General features: G+C 36.0%; 1 protein-coding gene across 2 annotated transcripts in view; it reads right to left on the reverse strand.

Annotated features, from left to right (window-relative positions):
• Positions 1 to 5,676: 5,676 nt before the first annotated feature.
• Positions 5,677 to 23,677, reverse strand: part of SHOC2 (SHOC2 leucine rich repeat scaffold protein) — a 91,592-nt gene continuing 73,591 nt past the window's right edge. For both annotated transcript variants that reach the window (XM_062213958.1, XM_062213959.1), the window contains exons 4-9: positions 20,127 to 20,257; positions 14,128 to 14,316; positions 11,920 to 12,042; positions 9,755 to 9,892; positions 9,329 to 9,446; positions 5,677 to 7,743 (exon numbers count right to left, since the gene is read on the reverse strand). In XM_062213958.1, the coding sequence (XP_062069942.1) occupies positions 7,535 to 7,743; positions 9,329 to 9,446; positions 9,755 to 9,892; positions 11,920 to 12,042; positions 14,128 to 14,316; positions 20,127 to 20,257 (908 nt within the window). In that variant the 3' untranslated portion in view covers positions 5,677 to 7,534. The remainder of the gene's footprint in view (positions 7,744 to 9,328; positions 9,447 to 9,754; positions 9,893 to 11,919; positions 12,043 to 14,127; positions 14,317 to 20,126; positions 20,258 to 23,677) is intronic.

The raw sequence follows: 23,677 nt of genomic DNA on the forward strand, positions 1-23,677 counted from the left end.
CTTGTCTTTGGGTTGGTCCAGCTCCAGCCATTGCAGTCATTTGGGGAATGAGCCAAATAATGCAAGTCTCTGTCTCTCCTTCCAATTCCATGTTTCAAATAAATACAAAAATCTTTTAAAAAAATTTCCACTTTTAGTTACCATGACATCTTAAGTGGTTGAGCAAAAGGTTACAAAACAGCATTTTCTTTACAGCACATGGAGAACATAATATACTATTAGAACTAGAAGGCTCAGAGAACGGTGAAATTACTTCTAATAATTCAATGTCTCCACTCAAGGACAGTCTTCATTACAGAGTGGAGCAATAACAAAACAAAATCCTAAAAAAAACTGTAATTTAATGATTTATAAATAGTAAAAATAAAAACCAGATACACTGACCATGGAAAACATTTTGTTCCATGTTTTTGTGCACCTATTTTTGTTTACCTTATACATATCATTTACTGTTTTGAAGTTTTGTATTAATGAAGGTTCATTCCTCTCAGTTCAACATTTTCGTGGTTGTGTGATACTGCAAAAATTAAATTCATACCCATCGTCAGTCAGACACAGCACTGGAAATCTTTGAGACTCACTAGCACATACTTATAAATGCACTATATTAAATAACCTAGTACAGAATGATTTGAGGCAATTCTTATAGACTCAACAATGTAACTCAGGTTTAAAAATACATGGGGCCGGCATTGTGGCAGAGCGGGTAAAGCTGCTGCCTGCACTGTCAGCAACCCATATGGTGCTGGTTCGAGTCCTGGCTGCTCCACTTCCCATCCAACTCTCAGCTACGGCCTGAGGAAGGAGTAGAAGATGGTCCAGGTCTTTGGACCCCGCACCCACATGGGAAACCCAGAAGCAGTCCTGGCTCCTAGCTTTGGATTGGCACAGCTCCAGCCATTGTGGCCATTTGAGGAGTGAGCCAGCAGATGGATGACCTCTTTCTCTCCCTGCCTCTGCCTCTCTGTAACTCTTTCAAATAAATAAATTTTTTAAAAAAATCTTTAATAATTTCACATAATTGAAGGTTGTTTACATGTTTTAGCCTTGAATAATTCATAACAGCTCAGTATTAACACAGTACAAGCTTATTCTTTAAAATATTTGATTTATGGGGGGAATAGGGAGAGAGAAAACATTCCCCTCCCATCTGCTGGTTCATACTGCTGCCTCCCAGGATCTGCATTAGCAAGAACCTGCAGTCAGGAGCCAGGGTAGGTCTAAGAACCCAGGCACTCCAATGTGTGATTCAGCATCTTTTTTTTATTTGACAGAGTTATAGACAGTGAGAGACAGAGAGAAAGGTCTTCCTTCCATTGGTTCACCCCGCAAATGGCCGCTATGGCCAACACTGTGCCAATCCGAAGCCAGGAGCCAGGTGCTTCTTCCTGGTCTCCCAAGCGGGTGCAGGCACCCAAGCACTTGGGCCATCCTCCTCTGGCCTCCCAGGCCACAGCAGAGAGCTGGACTGGAAGAGAAGGAACTAGGACTAGAAACTGGCGCCCACATGGGATGCCGGCACTGCAGGCGGAGGATTAGCCAAGTGAGCCACGGTGCCAGCCCCAGCATCTTTCTTAACCAGCATCTTAACCACTTGGTCAAGTGCCTGCTCCTATTTTGTTGTATTTTTATCTAGCAATTACAAGACAACTTTCTGCACTTTAAAAAAAAAAATATTTATTTGAAAGAGTTACACAGAGAGAAGAGAGGCAGAGAGAGAGGTCCTCCATCTGCTGGTTCACTCCCCAATTAGCCACAACAGCCAGAGCTGCGTCAATCCAAAGCCCGGAGGCAGGAGCTTCCTCCTGGTCTCCCATGCAGGTGCAGGGACCCAAGTTGGGCCCTCTTCTACCACTTTCCCGGCCACAGCAGAGCTGGATGGGAAGTGGAGCAGCAGGGAGTAAGACCCATATGAGATGCTGGCATTGCAGGAGGCAGCTTTACCCACTACGCCACAGCGCTGCCCCTTGAACTATGTTAAAAATGGTTTTGGATAGGAAAAATAAGCAAATGAGGAGAAATTTTATATATATATATATATATATACACACACACACTTTTCTACTAAAGACTAATATTAAAATGAGTATGAGTCATACATGTAACATTCTCTTCAGTAGTGGTAACCAGGTTTTAAGAACTACCTAGATGGACAGATTCACTGAGTAATACTCCCATGAAAATCACAAAAAGAAAATGGTACAGATGGCTGATACAAATTGTTTTAACATTTAACCTTTACGTAGGTTAAATTCTCCATATAAATGATGCCAGTAATGATAAATGGTTAATTAGATCTAACACAGGAAAGCTAATGATGGCCACCGATAAAGCACCCATAGACATTAAGCAGATTTTCCAAGTAAGACAATTTTTAGGAATACCTATAATATGAAACATGTTTATGATGCAATTCTTTGATTTTTTTAAAAAGTTTATTTATTATCTGAAAGAGTTACAGAGGAAAAGAGGCAGAGGTAGAGAAATAGAAAGGTGGAGGGAGGGAGAGAAGGAGGGAAAGAGAGAGAGAATCTTCCATCTACTAGTTCACTCCTCAAATGGCCCTCACAGCCAGTGCTGGGCCAGATGGAAGCCAGGAGCTTCTTCTAGGTCTCCTATGGGGTGAAGGCCCAAGGACTTGGGCCATCTTCTGCTGCCAGCATTGCAGGCAGTACCTTTACCTGCTACACCGTAGTGCCAGCATTTGCAATTCTTTTTTTTTTTTTTTTAAGGATTTATTTGCTTGAAAAGCAAGGTGTGTGTGAGAGAGACAGAGACAGAGAGAATCAGAGACAGAGAGAGACATAGAAAACTTTCATTCACTGGTCACTCCCCAAATGGCCACAACAGCCAGGGCTTGGCCAGGCCAAAGACAGGAGCCTGGAACGTAATCTGGGCCTCCCATGTGAGTGGTAGGTGCCCAAATCACTAGGGCCATCTTCTGCTGCTTTCTCAGCTGCATTAGCAAGGAGCTGGATTGGAACTGGAGCAGCTACAACTTGAACCGGCACTCATTTAGGATGCTGGCATCACAGGGGGTGCTTAACCAGATGCAGTACAGTGCAAGCCCCATAATGCAACTCTTAAATATTGTTTCATTGTTATTAGGATTGTTATAATTTGCCCAAAGACTGAATCTCCACCCTGTCCCAACCAGCATCATTTTTTACGAGTGAGGAAAAAAAATGCTCCATCTTCGAGGCTTCAAGTCTCTTTACTTCCATCAGTTAGAAAATTGACAAAGCATATTAATCTTGTTGGAAGAAATTAACTGACATCTGCAAAAAAAAAAAAAAAAAAAGTCATGGGGCTGGTGCTGTGGCGCAGCAGGTTAAAGCCCTGGCCCGCAGCACTGGCATCCCATATGGGTGCCGGTTCGAGTCCCGGCTGTTCCACTTCCAATCCAGTTCTCTGCTATGGACTGGGAAAGCAATAGAAGATGGCCCAAGTCCTTGGGCCCCTACACCCATGTGGGAGACCTGGAAGAAGGTCCTGGCCCCTGCCTTTGGATCAACTCAGCTCTGGCCTTAAGGCCATTTGGGGAGTGAACCATTGGATGGAAGACCTCTCTGTCTCCCTGGCTCTATCTCTCTCTCTAACTCTTTCAAATAAATAAAATAAATCTTTTTTAAAAAGTCATAATAAAAATACCAATCTAGGATGTGAATGAACATCTCCACCAACACATAATGTAGTTGCACATTGCATAAACTGCAAAGTCTGCACATGACAGCCTTGTCCCAACTACTCTCCACTGTGGAAACTGTTCCTCCCACCAGACAGGAAGACATTCCTACACTGAAATATTATGAACTGCTACCAGAAGTACTAAACACAAACAGGTACTTACATTCAAAACAATTTATATTTAGAATGTATGTCAGTGGGATAATTAAGAAGCGTGTACAAGAAAAAGCATTTTTAAGAGTAATGACAACCAAGTTCTAGTTTTTAAAAAATGGAAAATAAAAAAAACCCTTCTTTATTTTTCAAAGTTAAAAATAAACCCAGAAATGTTTCTTCAGTGTTACCAGAAGACATTCTATTCAAAAACAAAAGTACTAACAGCTATTTCACAAAACATTCTCATAATATTTTCTTGGTGTAATGTTCAAGATACTTGATGTTAAAACTCGCATATTCAAATTCTCAGATTCTAGATAATCAAAGATTGTCATGCTTTTTCCAGTCACCCAGTTGACTTCCAAAAACTAAACTTATCAAAAGAATGAGCCAAGCCAGTACATTTTAGCTATCTGATACAATGTCATCATCTTATCCTCTAGACAGACAGCAGTCTTTGCTTCACAAGTTATTCATTTCAGTTAAATTCAGGAATTTATTCCTCCCCTATATCTTTTCAATTATATCATCTGCTTTCATCAAATTTTAATCAGGTAAGTGTGACCATGTATTCTGATTTGTCTGGGAAAGTTCTGATGTATGGTAGGCTGTTGGCACAATATTAACTGTCAATAGTACCCCCTTTTCCTTTGCAAAAATGTATTTTATCCACTTAATTACTACTCATTCGTATCAATAAAAATTATAATTTCTACAAGCTGAAATCTGGATTCCATGCAGATAACTAAGAAACAGATGAAAGGCAAAAAGTTTTTAACAAGTTACCTCAAAAAAAAAAAAAAAAAGAAAAACAAGATAAATTGTGATATAGAACAATTTATCCATCCTAAATGATGCACATTGTGCATGATAAACTGGACATTTGTAATTATATTTTTAGCGCACATTCTAATTATATAGCCCATGTTTTAATATAAATACAATAAACATTTTATGTCTACTCTTCCTTTTAAGAGTTTCTATCCTCTACTATTTTCATTACTATTCATCAATCTGACATTTTATTCAGCATCTCGCCCTCCTTACTCTGTGAAAAACCACTCTGGATTTAAAAAATAAACTCCCACAAAAGGATTGTTTGACATTACCACCGCCATTCTGCTGCTACATATTCACCAACAGCAGAGTTCAGAGCAACTTGTTTACAACCTAGCAACCTGACATTCTCATTTTATTTACTGAGCCTCAGAATGACTGAACAATAAATTCTTTAAAAGAAATTTTTGGATACATTAATGCCACTGAAAAATATTGGTTCATATGCAGTCATTCAATAATATCCCTTATTATATTCAAACTACTTAAATATTAAATATCTTGATCTCATAAGGAGAGTCTGGTTTCTTGGTAGAAGAAGTAATGAAATGCATGGGCTCTTACAAGGTGGCAGCCCTAAAGGGGGGACACAAAGGGCACTTCACAGGCTGTGGAAAAATGGAGTTAAAAGATGTTATTTTGGTGTAAAAAACTTAAATCCATGCACAGTTCCTTAATAATATGCATTGCCACACACTTTTCAAAGTACCCTCACAAGTTTTATGCTTCTTAAAAAGTGTTTATAACTCCTCAGCTACGTATGGTTTACATATGAGCATCATTTCTACATGTAATCATTCTGCACATCTGTTACAGTTAACATGTAAATACAGGCAGAGGAACCAAAATGCTTTAAAAGTCATATCTATTTTGATTTTAAGAAATAATAATATTTTTATAGAAAAAAACATTATATTTTACCTTTAATGTTCAAGTTCCATCATATTTCTCTATGAACATATTTGGAGATTCAAAAAACCACACATACACACATGCTCTAGGTAGAGCTGTAATAAATTCCTTTTATAAACAAAATTTTAACTGAAAAGCCACAGTAGATGGAAAAAAGAACGGATAATACTTGGTAAAATCCAGTGACATCTACAATAGTTTTACAGCACATTTAAGCATTCTAGGGTTTTATATCTTCACCTGCCTTCCATTTCTTAGTTGCTTCTTATAAAATTGCCAATTATGAACAAAAGTTTGACCTCAAACCTAGTCCTGAATTTGAGAGCCAGGAAAAGTAAAACAGTCTAAATTGCTATCACGATAATATAATTTTTAATTCAAAAAAAGAAATGGCTATGTTTAAAACACAATGCCCAACTAAATGAAAAAAAAAAAATAAGCAGCATTATGTAATTACATGTAATAGTTAGTCATTATACGGGAAGTGTGTTTTAGGATATCTACAATGCACTTGCTCTGTGAGTCTCTAACAATTAAACGGACTTAGACCAGCATTACCAAAAGTAAAAGGACTACATAAGGGGCACACATTTACGATACTGCTGGTTTTAAAAAGCAGTAAAGCAAAAAAATACATCAAATAGCACATCTTACAAGAACCTCCACTGAACTACCAATGGCTTCTATGTAATGTGCTTCTTTTCCATAATTGTACTACCAACTACCAAGAAAGAAAAGGTGAAATTAAAGGTAACAGTACTGAACTGAATTGTTTGAAGCCAGTGCCCCAGATGTGGGGAAAAGTGCATTTAGTTCAGCAGCAATATAGCACAGTGTGAAGATATTGTGCTTAGACACAAATATTCCAGAACTGAAAGATGTACCAGGCAAGTCAAGATATAAAACCATAGTACACTGTTAAATAACCTGGAAACGTACATATATTGCAGTTTTCAAAGAAAGACATTCATTTCATTGTACAAGGATAGGGAGAAATCCTTAAAGTTACCTATTGTAGTTTATGATAATAAATACATATCTATATAGCATTGTATATACATATATAGAATGTGTGTTTATGGGTAATTTATTTACTTTTTTACCAAATTATTCTGCTAGTTTTCATGGATCTGCAACTTTCAGGAATGACAAAACTCATTTTCATTACATGTTTCTGTTGCCCCCAACTTCAGAAAAGATATTAATACTATAAAAGGTCTCAACATCCTCCCCGTATCCAAAGACTCATTTCAGATGCTTTGCTTCACAACTCATCAAAGAACAATTAAGGAATTCTAGACTTTCACCAGTATCTTTTCACTTTGCCAGCTGTCTCAAGCAATTATCTTTTAATATTTAAATGAGCTGATGAAAATTCTTTAGCTAAGGATATAAAGTCTAGATCTGATCAAAACAGAGCAAATCAACTCCAAAGGGGAAAAAAAATCCAGTGATTTACTCTGACTGTAAACAAACATATAAAATTTAAATCTCAAATCTCAAAATAAGTTAAAAGAAAAATTCTACCTTCTGGGCCTATAAATATCTGACAATTGGAAAGGGGAAAATGTATATGAAAAGTTGCAACAAAATTTTTTGCCCAATATATGCTTCCTACGAGAAAGTATACCTAACTATACTGCCTCAGTCCCTTAAATTTAGTAACTTCATAATTTGTTGGCAAATGTTTTACACAAATTGGCATATCAGATTACACAACAGAAAAACATCCATCAAATTCAGCAAAGAAATCTTATTTAAGCCTTTTGTACAGAATTAAAAAAAATCTAAATGGCTATGATTCCTCTATTAGCAGAAACACATAATGCAGTCTTTTAAATCTGCCATATATATCAATATCTACATAAATAGATACAGATATAGATATGAAACATGAATGGCAGTCTATTTTTGAACAGTGTGTGGGACCAGCAGGTTTGTATCAGACCATGGCACGATATGGACCCTGCATCTTTAGGAACTGAATGATGAAAGAAGGCCCCCCAGCAACAATCTGAGGTGGAAGGTGACTGAGTGGACAGTTCTCAATACTCATGATTGAAAGCTTGCTGCAGAGAGCCAGTTCAAAGGGAAGGCTATGCAGGTGAGGGTTGTCATTCAAATACAGTTCTTCTAGGTTCTCCAGTGTACCTGTTTTAAAAAAAAAAAAATCAATTATGATTTTTTTAAAATTACCTACTATTTTAAGTTTACCTGGGCATGATGTTATCCTTAGCATTATATACACTTAATTTACATTTGTTTTTATTCTCTTCTCTCTTAAAACTCTACAACTGTATCAAACACTGCTGTATTTTCAGATCCAGTGGGAAGATTTTAAAGAACTGTGATCTCCAAATCACACTCCATACTAACTAAATCAGCATCTCTTCCTTTATTGGCTGGGTTTCAGGCTTATAGAGGTTTTTTTTTTTTTTCTTTTTTGGAAAATACACAGGAGCTCTACATCTTCAGATATTCAATTTGGGACAGTTTGCCATTTATATATACACACACAATTTTATATATATATACACATATATATATACACGTACATATATTTTATTTAAAAATACATTTTATTTAAAAATATACTTTAGAACTGCAGAGCTAAGTTTATTTTATATTCAGTGTCTATAATCGCAGTTCTGTTGTAGACAATATGAATATTGGTCATGTTAATAAATTTCCCATGTGGAAAGTTTTTCCTACTTGGTTTTTATATCTTTCATTAAGAGAGTTGCCATGCATTTAATAATAAACCAAAACTGAACTTAGATAATCTGTATATTCTTAGATACCTATACCTTTTAGGCAAATGACTCAAGCAATTACGTGAGGCCAGCTGAAGAAATACATTAGAAATATGAGTGTAAAGTTGCCTCATGGGGCTTCCAATTTTTAAACTTCAAAATTTGGACTATTCAAATTTTATTAGAAGGCTAATAAAATTAACAGGTAGCAAGTGATGGGCTTGTTTACACGTAACACATTACTTGATCTTTAAAGCAGTCCTGTGAGAGGTCACTATTATCAACCCTACTTTGCGGATAAGCAGTTTAAGGATTGTGGAGTTCACATATCTTATTCAAAGTCACAAAACTAATAAGCCACAAAGACAGATTCTGAATAGTCTACTATCTCCAAAATCATTCTTATTTAGTAATCTATAGAACCTCTGGGATAGCACACTACACATGGAACAATATAATACAGAATTACTAATTCAAGAACTACTTTTTACTTAATTAACTCCGTAAAAAGGGACTACAATTTACAGTGCCTAATATTTAAGGGGGATTTTATGAAATAAAGGTTGATTACATAAAATAATGAATAGGAAAACACTTGAAAAATCCTGAAGTATTCCCAAATATTGATATTAATCAAATATTAATATTGACCCTAAAAATTCATAAATATTTTGGCATAAAATGTTATACTAATTTAATTCAAGCCTATGAGCTTAAAATTTGAAAAAAAAATAGAAAATAGCTCTCTAAATTGAGATTATATTTATAACCTATACAAAAAACATTCTCAAATTCTGTTAATCCTAATACACATGAGGAAATCTAGCCCAAACAATCAATCAACAACTGGTGCTCTATAAAACATCTCAAGCCTGATGTAACCTTAATTTACAAAAACACATTTGTTGTATTTATCTATAATATTGCTTGCATATATAAAAGCAAATTATTAGTACATAGCCAAGCATTCATAGGGTTCTTACCAATTTCCTCAGGAAGATGAGTAAGTAGGTTCTCTCCAAGGCCTAGATGTGTGAGATTGGTAAGGTGACCAATGCCTCTGGGAAGAGTGGTCAACTGGTTGTTTGTCAAGACTAATTTCTAAAAGATTAACAAGATAAATTGCATATATATTTTCTACAACTACTATAAACTTAACACATCTACTCAAGAATAAAATAAAAAGGAAATTAGATGCGATAAGAATCAACGTACAGGCTTGTCTTTCAAAAAATATAATTTTTTAGGATGACAAGAGTTATCTGAACATAAAACTCAGCCAAATGGCTATAATAGGAAAATCTATCTGGTCCAAAAATGAGATCAAAATCTTAAAAAAAAAAAAAAAGTGCAATTTGGAATGGATTCTAAAGATCTTAACTATAAAACTATCAGGACAATGTTTTTACCTGTAAATCCTTAAGATAAGCAATTTCATTTGGCAAGGATTCCAATTTATTCTCCTCTAGATCCAACTCTCTTAACTTCCTAAGATTTCCAAGACCATGAGGAAGCTTCTTGAGAAGATTGTTTGATAATATTAGAACCTAAAGACAAATCATTGACAGTTTGATAACTCATAAAATGGAATTATTTATTACTACTATATAGCTTAAAATTTATTAAGCAATGCTAATTTTCCAAACAGTAAATATTATAGGTAACATTCAATTATATAACATAAATATTTAATTCACTGATTTGCAGTTGAAAAACATATCACCATAGTTACTGGAAAGAGATTTTTTATTTGCTTATGTCAAAACTAATGAAAATAAGAATTTCATTTTAATTGCAATAAAAAATAGAAGATTATTTGCCGTGAGATTCATATAGTTACTGTTATACTATCTGAATATCACAAATGTCCAGTTACAAACTAAAAATATTCTGGCTAATTTTTATGCCATTTATTTTCCCCAATTATACAACTCAAAAATATATACTTATACACAAACATAAACATATACATATGTCTACATATAATAAGACCAAGAAAATAATAACAGCTATCATTTGAGTTTAATCTTTGCAAGCATAGTACTCATGTTTTATGTACATTACTGCACTTAATCCTATCCCCAATTCATAGTTTAGGAAACTAAAGTTGAATTAAATTCACAAATATACATAGAGAGAAAGCTGGAATTGTACCCAAATCTAGCTGACTTCAAATTCCATGCTTTAACCATTACATCATACTATTTCATCTTATTAAATAATAAATGGAAATTAGATTTTTTTAAAAATACAGGTATGGGAAAATTTTTTAAAACAGTATTTACTATTAGGAAGCATTTCATAAAAAAAAAAAAAAAAACACGAAAACCCCAGGGACTTGAGATATGAGAAATCACCCTTGATTGAAATATTAAGATAGATCTTTATAGAAACTCATTTTAAAAGAAAAGAATAAGGAGATGAGAAAAAGGACATTCTAAATATTGAAAACAATAGGACTAAACATACAGAGCTAGAAATATGCATACTGAATTTCCAACAGTAGGTGGGTAATTAGGATGGAATATTTAGACGGAGCAATATGATAAATGGTTCCGAATGCCCATCTAAAGAATCCATAATTATTATGACAAACAATGGTGTCATTCTTAAAATTAAGAGGGGAAAAAAAGTTCTAACAGATGCTTAGCTTCCAAGACCATTTCTTTCTTTAAGATTTATTCATTTATTTGAAAGTCAGAGTTAGAGGGAGGGAGGGAGGGAGAGACAAGGACAGATCTTCCATCCTGTGGTTCACTCCCCAAATGGCCCCAACAGCTGAGACTGGGCTAGGTTGAAGTCAAGAGCCAGATCTTCTTCCAGATCTCCCACATGGGTACAGAGGCCCCCAGGCACATCAGTTGGAAGCTGGATCAGAAGTGGAAAAGCCAGGTCTTGAAACAGTGCCCATATGGGATGCCAGCATTTCAGGCAGTAGCTTTACCCACTATGCTATAACACTGGCTCCAAGCACATTTTTTTCTTTTTTTTTCTTTTTTATTTTATTTTTTTTTTTTTGACAGGCAGAGTGGATAGAGAGAGAGAGACAGAGAGAAAGGTCTTCCTTTTGCTGTTGGTTCACCCTCCAATGGCCGCCGCGGTAGCGCGCTGCGGCCGGCGCACCGTGCTGATCCGATGGCAGGAGCCAGGTGCTAATCCTGGTCTCCCATGAGGTGCAGGGCCCAAGGACTTGGGCCATCCTCCACTGCACTCCCTGGCCACAGCAGAGAGCTGGCCTGGAAGAGGGGCAACCGGGACAGGATCGGTGCCCCGACCGGGACTAGAACCCGGTGTGCCGGCGCCGCAAGGCGGAGGATTAGCCTGTTGAGCCACGGCGCCGGCCCCAAGCACATTTTTTTCAATGATACTCAAACTTCTACCAAACTTTAGTGGGTAAGAGCAATTCAAAAGCATTAGCCTAGGCTAAGCATCTTTAACCAAATAGGTTGTATGTTTAAGAGAATTCTGACATTTCTAATTGTGATCCCAAACAAAAATTACTTGTTCTAATTTGAAATTTTATGAGACATTCGTGGAAGTCTCTAAGCAGTTCAAAATGGTTATTTATACTCACCTCTAGAGAAACAAGGCCAGACACATCTTCAGGGATCTTTGTGAGCTGATTAGTAGCTAAATTCAACTCTACCATACTAGTCCAAGTTCCAAAATCCAAGGGAAGAGATGTTAACTGATTGTCCTAGCAAAGACAAAAAGAAGCCAGGTAGAACCATAAAGGCAAAGTTCCTAAAACAGAGCTCTCTTCTTTTGCAAATAATTCTTAACCAGAAAAGTTAATTCTCTTTTTTGATACCTACATATAGAAAGAAAAAGCAACACAACAAAAAGACAAAGAGGAAAAAAAAATAAGCAACAAAAACTCTCAGGCTCCAAAGTTTTTCACACAATAATCAGGCTTTCATTTATTTTTTCCATTTTTTAAAAGATTAATTTTATTTATTTGAAAGGCAGAATAACAGAGAGAAAGGGAGAAACACAGAGAGATCTTCCATCGGATGGTTTTACTCTGTCTCCCTCGTGGGTGACATGGGCCCTAGCACAAGGATCATCGTTCACTGCTTTTCCCAGGCACATTAACAAGGAGCCAAAGCGTAAGTGAAGTAGCCAGGACTTGAGCAAGTGCTCCAACATGGGATGCTGGTGTCGTAGGCAGAGGCTTAACCCGCTGCACCACAACACTAGCCACCAGGTTTTTATTTTGAGGTTAATTAGAAATTTGTTCCTTATGTGATTGTCATGGAAATAGAAAAACACATATGCTACAAAGAGAAATACTTGGTATTTCAAAGATTCTGATAAACATGATACACAATAATGTACAGAAATCACTGAATAACATGTAAATGCTAAAATAAAGATAGGAATGTAATTAAAGAAGACATAGCTCAAAATGAAAGCAAGGAATCTAGAATTTGTACTACAGATGCTGAGCAGTAAAGCGGGAGAAGAAAAAATAGTCTTAATGTGACTACAAATTAAATCACTAAACCATTAATTATCTACAATTTCACTTCAAAAATCCCTAGGATAAAATGTTTATCACTAAATAAAAGCAGACAATAAAGAGTAAGAATTAATTTTGCTAAATTTTTTTTTAAATGAGTCACCACTATTTTCCTGCTTCTATACAATCATTTGTAAAACATACTTCATCAACAATGACTCTTAGCACATTGTTTCCTGGATTCCTAACTCAGCCACAAGTAAGCTATGTAGCCAACTCAGTTATCTCCCTGGGCTTAAAGTCTGCTCACTGTAAATTAAATCACTGAACTAGGTAATTTTCTATTTATTTTCTCCTTTCACAATAACATGTTACAAATGTGCAACTCCTTCACTATAGAATATGTGGATAAGTGAAAAAGAAACTAAAAACTACCCATAACTAATTCTTAAAATTTTTATTTTTTGGAGAGGGAGAAAAGGAAAGGGAGAGAGGGAGGGAAAAAAGGGAGAGGGAGAGGGGAAAAAAGAAGGAGGGAGAGGGAGAAGGGAAAAAGAGAGACAAAGTGTTCCCATTCACAGGTTTATTTCCCCCAAGTATCCTGCAACAGCCAGGACTGGGCTGGCCAATGCCAGGGGCTGGGTGCTCAATCCAGGTCCCAGGAACCCAATTACTTGCGTTATCACCTGCTACCTATCAGTGCCTATATTAGCAAGAAAATGCAGTATGTAACTGGAAGTGGAAATCAAAACTGGAAACGGGATGTGAGTGTCTTAACCTAATGTCTGTCCCACTCTACCCCTATAAATAATTCTGATAGCCAATGATAAACATGGATATTTAATACAAAATTCTTTAAACAGCCTTTAAAAGCTGTATGTTTAAACAGATATTTTATATGCTTTAACTTCCTTCTATTTAATACATAGAGATTCCAATTGGTATTTAAAATCCTTTTAGACTACAGTATAACTCTTAATGGCTCCATACTACCTCTTTGAAGATATACTACCTAAAAATATTAAACCCACACTGGTATTAACATAGTGGTATCTATGTAATAAGTCAGTTCTACAATAAATATCCTTACTATACTTTACGGACAATCATGATTGATTTTTTTTTTCTTGATAATGAATTCTTCAGGACATATGTGGTTCTAGACAATTGTTATCTGAGAAAAGGTACCCTGAAGTATCCTTATCAGTTTAGGTCCCAGCAAGGTTTAAGTATCCATTCTACATATAGAAAAAATACAAGCATTAGTAAAACTGTTAGTAATTTTCTTCCCCTCTCCCTCCAAGAAAAACAGAAGCTTACCTTCATGTTCAGCTTACTTAATACTTTTGCTCTGGAGAAAATCCCAAATGGGATTTTATTGATTCGATTGTGTTCCATGTTAAGAGAATAGATGGTGGAAAATTGAGATGGACCACCTACTGGATATAACTGGAAGCAATTTCTAGCTAAAGTCAAACTATTCAGTTTCACAAGACTAGATAAAAGACTCTGTAAAAAATAAACAAGAAAATGAAATAAGCATAAGAATTAGAACTGTAACAACTTATTATGCAAACAGCAGCAGTCCCAAACAAACACAAATACCTAAAGGGCCTTGAGGTAGCAAATGACAGACTGGCTGGGCCAATTCTAGTAAAGCTCATCTGCAGGAGAGTCTACTATTCAGTTCTAGCAAACTACTGCCTTGAAGATATATGGAGTCAAGGTAGTCAGATTTCCAGATTTTAGAAGTACAGGAAATTGTTCTGATTTCTTTCCTTTGACTTCAATTTATTTAAAACACTTTACGGAGTAAAGAAAACTTGTCTGTGGATGAGAGGTATCTCACGGCACCCAGTGACCCCAGGTACAAGTCCTGCTCTGTCCTGGCTATGCAACTAGTTCTTTCTAGATCTTAGTTAAGCACCTATCTCTAAATTTTTTTAAAGACCCACATTTAGACATTTGCTTGTGAGTTTTTTAAAAAGATTTATTTATTTGAAAGGCAGTGTTACACAAAAAGTTATATGTGTGTGTGTGTGTGTGTGTATACAGAGAGAGAGAGAGAGAGAGAGAGAGAGAATCTTCTACCCACTAGTTCACTCCCCAAATGGCCTTATTGGCTAGGATTCAGCCAGACCAAAACTAGCAGCTTTTTCCAGGTCTTCCATGCAGGTGCAAGGGCCCAAGCACTTGGATCATCATCCAGTTTCCCAGGACATAAGCAGAGAGCTGGATGAGAAGAAGAGCAGCTGGGAAACATGGGATTCCAGCACTGCAGGTGGAGTCCTAGCCTACTGCGCCACAGCACTGGCCCCCATGTTCATTAACATGTAGGAAGCACTAGTACAAAGCTATAAGACAATTTTAAATCCTGGCTCTATGTTATACTACTCTGGGACTTTGGACAAGTTATTTTTCTGAATTTTAGCTAATCCATTTCTAAAAAAACAGTGCCTTATGGGTTATAGTGAAGACTAAGAGACATAAAACATAGTTGTACAATACTTAGTCTACAGCAAGTACTTGAATCTTAAATCCCTTTTCTATTTAAATTCAAAAATAAGGGAAGGAAGACTGGAAATATAAGGAGGAGGCTGAAAATGAGCATCATCTTAAAGGATGAAAAAAAATTTCCAAATATTCAGAGTAGAAGAAAACACTCTAGATTTAAGTAAAAGCACAAAAAGATAGAAACAAGCACAATGTAAGATGCATGTGAACTTTAAATAATGTTCAAACATCACCTATCCAGCATTAATAAATGGGAAACTTAATGCCTGAGGTGCCAGTATAATTGGCAAAGCCAGTTGAAGACATACAATCACCATATAACTGAAGATGTAATGACACAGTCAACTGAAGCTTGTTCTTTACAGTGAGCCTTAAAGAGCTATCTGTAATATAGGACTATTGTTGTACATGAACGAAACGAACAATGCAGGTAAGAGCAGTGATGACACAAACTGCATGGTGCTCAATTAAGGAAAATGTCTACAGTCTACTTCATCAAAAATAAAGGGATTTTATCAAAACTTATAGCAAAAAAAATCACTTATAAATATCAACTATTGAGCTGGTATTCTTCTGTGATAAAACATTAATATTTGAGTTTGAGAAGGGGAAACAAAAGGCAGCTCTTTAATTTATGTCTTAAGTTCTAGGGTGTAATCTGGAGGTTGCTTATTATTGCTTTTGAATCAGACATATAGGTTCCTATTTATTTTAGATTATTTACTTAAGTTTTCTCAGCTCCAGTGAATTAATTGGATAATCAATGGATCATTTTACCATATCTCCAAATCTTTACAGTAACAAATTTGGTCAAAAACATAACCTCTCTTAAATTTTATCCCCCAATCTATTAGATGACACTATCCCAATAATAATGGGACTATACTGAGAATTAAATGGGATAAGACAAGGGTGCCTCAAAAACTTCAAGGAAAATGGAACTAAAAGGTGTTTATTGGGGCCAACATTGTGGTTAAGCCTCTGTTGTAACACCAGCATCCCATTCGGGACTGCCTATTTAAGTCTCGCTGCTCCACTTCCAATCCAGCTCCCTGCTAACAAAAAAGAAGTAGAAAATGGTCCAACTGCTTGAGCTCCTGCAACCCACATGGGAGACCCAAATGGAGTTCTGGGCTCCTGGCTTCACCCTAGCCCAGTCCAGGCCATTACAGCTACTTGAGAAGTGAATCAAAAGACAGATCTTTCGGCCAGCGCCGAGGCTCACTAGGCTAATCCTCTGCCTTGCGGCGCCGGCACACCGGGTTCTAGTCCCGGTCGGGGCACTGATCCTGTCCCGGTTGCCCCTCTTCCAGGCCAGCTCTCTGCTGTGGCCAGGGAGTGCAGTGGAGGATGGCCCAAGTGCTTGGGCCCTGCACCCCATGGGAGACCAGGAGAAGCACCTGGCTCCGGCCATCGGAACAGCGCAGTGCGCGGGCCGCAGCGCACCTACCACGGCGGCCATTGGAGGGTGAACCAACGGCAAAAAGGAAGCCCTTTCTCTCTGTCTCTCTCTACTGTCCACTCTGCCTGTCAAAAATAAAAAATAATAATAAAAAAATTTTAAAAAATTAAAAAAAAGATCTTTCTTGTGTCTCTCCTTCTGTGTCATTCTGCCTTTCAAATAAATACATCTCTCTCTTTTTTTTTTGTAATAAAAGGTGTTTATTTTGGTATAAAATGATTTTAAATCCATTCAAATGAGAGATCTTCAAAGAGTTCATGAAAATACATATTATCAAAAATGATGCATGTATTTTGAACATTTTCACACCAAAATAAACATGTTTTAATGCCTTTTCCATATACTTTATGAAGTACTCTCATATATGTAGAGCTGCTACATGCCTTGAATATATATGCTTAAAGTTATTACATTTTTTCCTTATGTTTTTATGTTTGCAATTAAATTAATCCATTTTCACATCATCCTCAAATGAAAAAGTTACTTTGCCAGCTCTGAGTTGACCAATATGAGCCCCCAATGAAAATCACTTTCATGATTTTTTGTCTAACTCAACTTGAATGTCCCTTAATACCTAATTGATTTTGTTTTCCTTACCGTGCTTACTACAACTGTAGGTAAGCATCCATTTGCATTAAGAATATACTGATTCCAAAATACACAGACTACTTTTAATAAGACATAATGCTTTCTTATTTTTGGAAAAGGTCAATATGGTTTCCCTGTAGCATCTCTATCTGAAAATAGATCAGTTTAAATACGTTTGTACACACACACACACACACATTCTTTAACAACCAGAAAAAAAGAGCTGTCTCTTTATAATCCTCAAAAGTGAAAAGATGGGTGGTTGCCAGGGGTTAGGGAGTGGGAGAGATGAACAGCTGGAGCATGAAGGACTTTCAGGGTAGTGAAATTCCTTTGTATGAATGATACGATAATGATATATATATGTCATTTTGCTTTTATCTGAAGTCACAGAACATGGAACACCAAGGAAGAACCCTAATGTAAAGTACTTACTTTGGTTGATCATGATGTGTCAATGCAGGTTCACTGATTATAACAAATATACTACCCTGTTGGGGGACATGTTAATAATGGGGGAGGCTATGCATGTTTGAGAGCAACAATATATGAGAAATTTCTGTATAATACACTCAATTTTTCTGAACCTAAACTTCTCTTAAAAAAAAAAAAAGTAAATTACAGGGCTGGAATCTGGCACAGCGGGTTAAGCCACACCTGTAATGGGAGGATCCCAAATGAGCGCTGGTTCGAGTCTCAGCTGCTCCACTTCTGATCCAGCTCCCCACTAATGCACTTGGGAAAGCAGAAGACGGCCCAAGTACTTGGGACCCTGTACACATGTGGGAGATCCAAATGGAATTCCTGGTTCCTGGCTTCAGCCTGGCTCAGCCTTGGCCATTGCAGCTATTCAGGCAGTGAACCAGTGGATGGAAGATCAATCTATCTCCCTCTCCCCTCTCCTTGTAAGTCTGCCTTTGAAATAAATAAATATTAAAAAAAAAAATCCTGACTTTTTTCAGTCACAAAATATCACAATGTCTGTATCTTAAGACGCCCAACAATTATTAATTTCCCTTCACTGACAATAAGACTGGATATACAAAAAGTTTTTTCATTATATGAAGTTTGATCAGGCATATTGACACTGTAAAAGCTAGGTCTACCTTCCTAAAGCTCACAAATCACAAGTAAAAAGAAGCTTAACAAGAACTAAGTAATGTGCTAATTGTTTGCCTTATTGTGGCTATGAATCACTGTTAGAAAAGGGGAGAGAGATGGCACTAAACTACAACCTCACCCATTATGATCATCCTAATTTACCACTATAACAGAAGGACAAAAATCCAGATGGTTTAGTTCTCAGGACTGCAATTTGTGCATTTTACTCCAACAAACTGCTACTACCAAGAGCATCTTTTCGTCACAGGTTAAGATATTGCTGTAATAGTTTTGTAACTTGGTCCAGCCTAGAAAACACAGTCCTGGGATACTCATCCAAGCTGTTTTGTGAAAACACAAGCACTCAAATTAAGAGGAATCAAGTTAATAGGTGTTACTTTATTTTCTCTTCCTAAGGAACAAGTCAACTGAAATTCATAACAGAATTGCTATAAATCTTCATAAAACATTTAACCAAAATATTTATTTTTAACATACACACATGCAAACACATGTGCATGCACTAAAATACTAGCAATAGTGAAGATGTTGTAGGGCTACTTATATGACAATTTTAATTGTTAGAAAGAAAGCATTTTGCAAAGCTCAATCTCTAAGTCTAAAATCCCATTCTTTCTATTGTTAAAATTCTACAAGCAAACCTAACATTGCTGAGTACAGTAGGAACAAAAAGGAAAGACAAAAGAAAATAATGTTGAGAAAGACAATTAAGTATTATGCCTTAGTCAATTAATCTCAAAGTGGAATAAGTGAAAATATTTTCTAATAGAATCAGCAAAGCTAGGATTAAACATAATGCATTAAAAATAACAAATTCTGATGACTGTTAAATTCTAAATGGCCTTTAATTTCATTGCATAAACAGAGTAACATGGGTCACAGGAGAGTTGTAGCTAATATTAATCATGATAATAAATAGTGCATTCGTATAATCAGCATTCTTTTCATCTATCTTTTTTACTTTCCCTTTTTATAACTGAAGTGGGCAGGGTTTCTTTAATAGCTTTTACTGCCAGTTCCCAAAATATTATGAGAAATATTCATATGGTGATACAAGAGAATGCAGTGACTGATTGTTCTGGTTTTTCCTTTCTTCTCCACATTAAAATTAACAAATATGTTCTTATCTTTCTTCAGTTTTTATCTTAGTGCCAGCTATACAAGATACTTTTTTTATTTTTAAGATTTAATTTTATTTATTTGAAAGAGTTACAGAAAGAGGCAGAGAGAGAGGAGGGAGGGAGGGAGAGAGGTCTTCCGCCCATTGGTTCACTACCTAAATGGCTGCAACTGCCAGAGCTGAGCCAATCCGAAGCCAGGAGCTTCTTCTGTGTCTCACACTTGGGTGCAGGACACAAGGACTTGGGTCATCCTCTGGTGCTTTCCCAGGCACCAGATCCAGGGAGCTGGATCTGAAGTTGAGCATCCAGCACTCAAACTGGCACAATATGGGATGCTGGCACTACAGGCCAGGGCTTTAATCTGCTGCGCCGTAGCACTGGCCTCAAGATACTCATTTTGGAAATAATCTCAATCATCAATTTTTTTAACCCAGCTGTAAACATTTTCTAGTTTCTCCTGCATTATCTTGCAAGCTTATCTCAAGTCCTGTTTTCTCTAATCCACTTCTTACCTCTGGTAAAGTAGAAATGTTATTGTTCTCTAAATTTAATTCTTCCAGTGCACTGCATTTTGCTAATGATCTGGGTATTGCTGATAGTCTATTATATCTTAGACCAAGACGACTTAAACTGGACAGGTTTCCTGTGAATACAAAAAAGGGGGGGGGGAGGGTTATTTTTCAAAAAATCTCATGAGCCTCTTACCATCATAGTTATCTACTGGGTTTTTATAAATTACTCAGAAGTACTATTTCAGCAAGACCCTTAAATTCTTTGTTCCAAGGAACCAAACAGTACACTATAAATCAGATTGACACTGAAATTACTTTTATATTCACTAGTCTTAGAGAAATAATAAAATCCACAGCTGTAAGTTAACTTTTTAAATGAATGACTAGAAAGTTTGGGCATATTCAGGCATATCAGTGTTTAAATAAGGCCTAATTTACTCACGTTGCACTAATGTCTATCTGAAGCTTTTTATCCCATTTGTATTTGTGATAATTTAACTTAGAACAAGTGGTTATACACATTGAGCATCTCTAATAAGACAATTCAAAAACAAAATGATCCAAACCTGAAGCTATCTAAGCACCAACATGACACTCAAAAGTTTCAGATTTCAGACTTCCAGATTAGAAATGCTCACCAAAGAAGTCTATGCAAATATTCTAAAATCTGATATAAACTCCTAGGTCTGAAACACTTCTGGACCCAAGCATTTTACATAAAGAATACCCATTTTTATGGAAAATGTATATGTAATTTTGGAGAAATTTCCCCTCCAAAAAATAGCATTATTTAAAACCTAAGATGCACACATTCTCCATTAGGTATCTGAAAAATTGACCTGACGGTAAAAAAATTTTCCCGATCAAAAATAATTATAAACAGTATTGAAAGCCATAGTTTCTCTTATATAGGCATATCCACATTAAGCATAAACTAATTAATAACAGATAAATAAAAAGCAGAACATTTTATTTTCTAGATATTTTCTAGTTTTATTGCTAAGACTACGTGGCAAATTACATGTCAGCTACCTGCATGATCATGAGTCATCTGAATTTTCCCTCTTGCTGAAGAAATCAGTGACTGTATCCATTACATGTTTTTGTACTCTACTAGTTTCCACAGATCAAGGGAAGCACACGATATTTGTCTTTTTGGGACTGGCTTATTTTACTAAGTATAATGGCTTCCAATTTCATCCACATGTGTATGAGAAACTGGTATTTGAGATTTGCTTATTGTTAAAAGCCCTGTCTCTAATGTTGAGGAATTTTTTTTAGTTTTTTTCTTCTTACAAGTTTTTGAATTCTTTACTTAGTGGAGGGTTCAGCTTATGTGCATAAATTAAACCAAAAAGTATGTCACTATAAAAATTAACAGAAAGAATAAAAATGGGAGGATGAGGGAGGATGGGAGCATGGGCAGGAGAGAGGGTAGAGAGGGAAGTATCACTACACTCCTAAAACTATATTATGAAACACAGGAAATTTGCTCACCTTATATAAGTAAAAAATTATTTTTTAAAAAAGAAATCAGTGACTGAAGTTATAAGAAAAAGACTAATTGCAGATACAACCCAGCATCAAGTCCTAGCTGCTCTGCTTCCCATCTAGCTCCCTGCTAATGGGCTAGGATAGGAAGGCAGCAGAGGATGGCCCTAGTGCTTGGGTCCCTGACACCCATGTGGGAGACCAGAATGGAGTTCCTGGCTTCTGGCTTTGTCCTGACCCAGTTCTGGTTGTTGTGGCTATTTGGGGAATAAACCAGAAGGTAGAGGATAATTCTCTCACTCTCTCTGGCACCTTGCCTTTCAGAAAACAACCTTTTTTTTTTTTTTTTTTTTAAATCAGAATAGATTTCTAGAATTAAAAATTACAAAATAAAACACTAGTACCAAAATTAGTGGTAATTTAAATAAAACTTGTACTTCTTTTTCTTTTTTTGGCAGAGTAGGAAGGAGTTGAATTTTTAAAAACTGTGTACTTTTAGAATATGTGACTCTAATTGAAAAGACCTGTCACTTACTTGAGACTAAGGCATGTTCAAAGAAAAATCTACATTTGGCCATTACTCTCCATTACTCTCAGCAAAATACATTTAAAAAATTAAGTATGAAACAACAAAACTCTTTTATACCAGGAAAAAAAAACAAAAAAACAAACAAACAAAAACCTTGACATCAGAAGTCTGGCATTTATTGTGATTCACTCTCCGCAGTGGTTTCAACTCTAACCTCTTTCAATGAGTGGTTTTAACCACAAACTAAACAACAACCTAGAATCAAGACACAGCTTGCTTTAATGTTGAGCCATAGCAGCTAAAGAAAAACAAAAAACAAAAAACACTGTTGCTGAGCTTCTGTATGTAAATGTAGGCTGACAGTTGCCAGTCGCTGGCATTTAGTTTTTATATGCTTAACCTTGACTATCAATTGTTCTGTGCTCTACTTTTTTTTTCTTTCTGTGCTCTAGTTTTGCAACTTGCTTTCTTATACTGTCAGATATATGGTGAATTTAAAATAGCTGTAATTTAAATTTAAATGCTTTCAATTTTAGCAAATATTATCAGTATCTTTTAGGTTAATTCAGTATAACTGTTGAGTAAAAACCTAAATAAAAAAATAAGTAGAAAGATACACAGCCATAAAGATGAAATAATGTCAAAGACAGAATTAATCCTGAAAAAAAAAATCATTTGGAAAAACAGCAACTGAAAAGCAATATAAAAATTCTTGATTGCCAAAAACTCAAAAGAATGTCACCACTTATTGTACAGAAGTTAGATTGTAAATACCTAAAACCTAGTTGTTGATATAATGATTATAGCAATATTTCTTCAGTCCCTACAACAAAAAGACCTCTGTGTTCTGTATGTACACCCCAGCCTTGAAGGAAAGATTCTGTAGCTTATTTCTCTCTTTATCCAATTTTGAGAATAGAAATTAAAATCTTTCCTAGAGCCTTTCTCCTTGAATTTCATAAAACCAAACAAAAAAACCCAGAAGTCTTTAAGGATACCAGGTTCACAGTTTGAAACAAAATGACTGTTGTAATGAAGCTCAGGATCTTTTGTTTACAGCTCATTCTTGAATAAGAACATATTTAAATGAAAAATATTACACTTTATATTTTTATTCTTCAACAACACACACTGATAGTTAAATCAGAGAAACTGTAACTATGTCTTTAAGCACTCTGTTACTTAACTGCAACCCACCGTGGCCCCTCTCTCCCCATTTCCTTCCTAGTCCCTACATCCTAGTAGCTGTCAGTGATCCTGGCAATACTCAGCCTGGATGAAAATGGCAGAAATTACTCCCAAGGAGTGACAGCTACTCCAGGAGTATTCATATTACATAAAGGGGTAAAAAACATTCTGCTCTACTTTTAAGAAAAAAGGGGAATAAAGGAGGAGACAAGAAAATAGTGATTTGGGGGGAAGTGATTGTAAGATGACAGAAGGTATGATTTTCATTTGAGAGTTTAAGAGATTCTTTAGTCCGGGACAGGGGGCAAAAAAAAATAAAAGAGCAGGGCAGCTGCTGCAGGAC

The sequence above is a fragment of the Lepus europaeus genome, chromosome 17, assembly GCF_033115175.1.
Source record: "Lepus europaeus isolate LE1 chromosome 17, mLepTim1.pri, whole genome shotgun sequence".
NCBI classification, from domain to species: domain Eukaryota; kingdom Metazoa; phylum Chordata; class Mammalia; order Lagomorpha; family Leporidae; genus Lepus; species Lepus europaeus.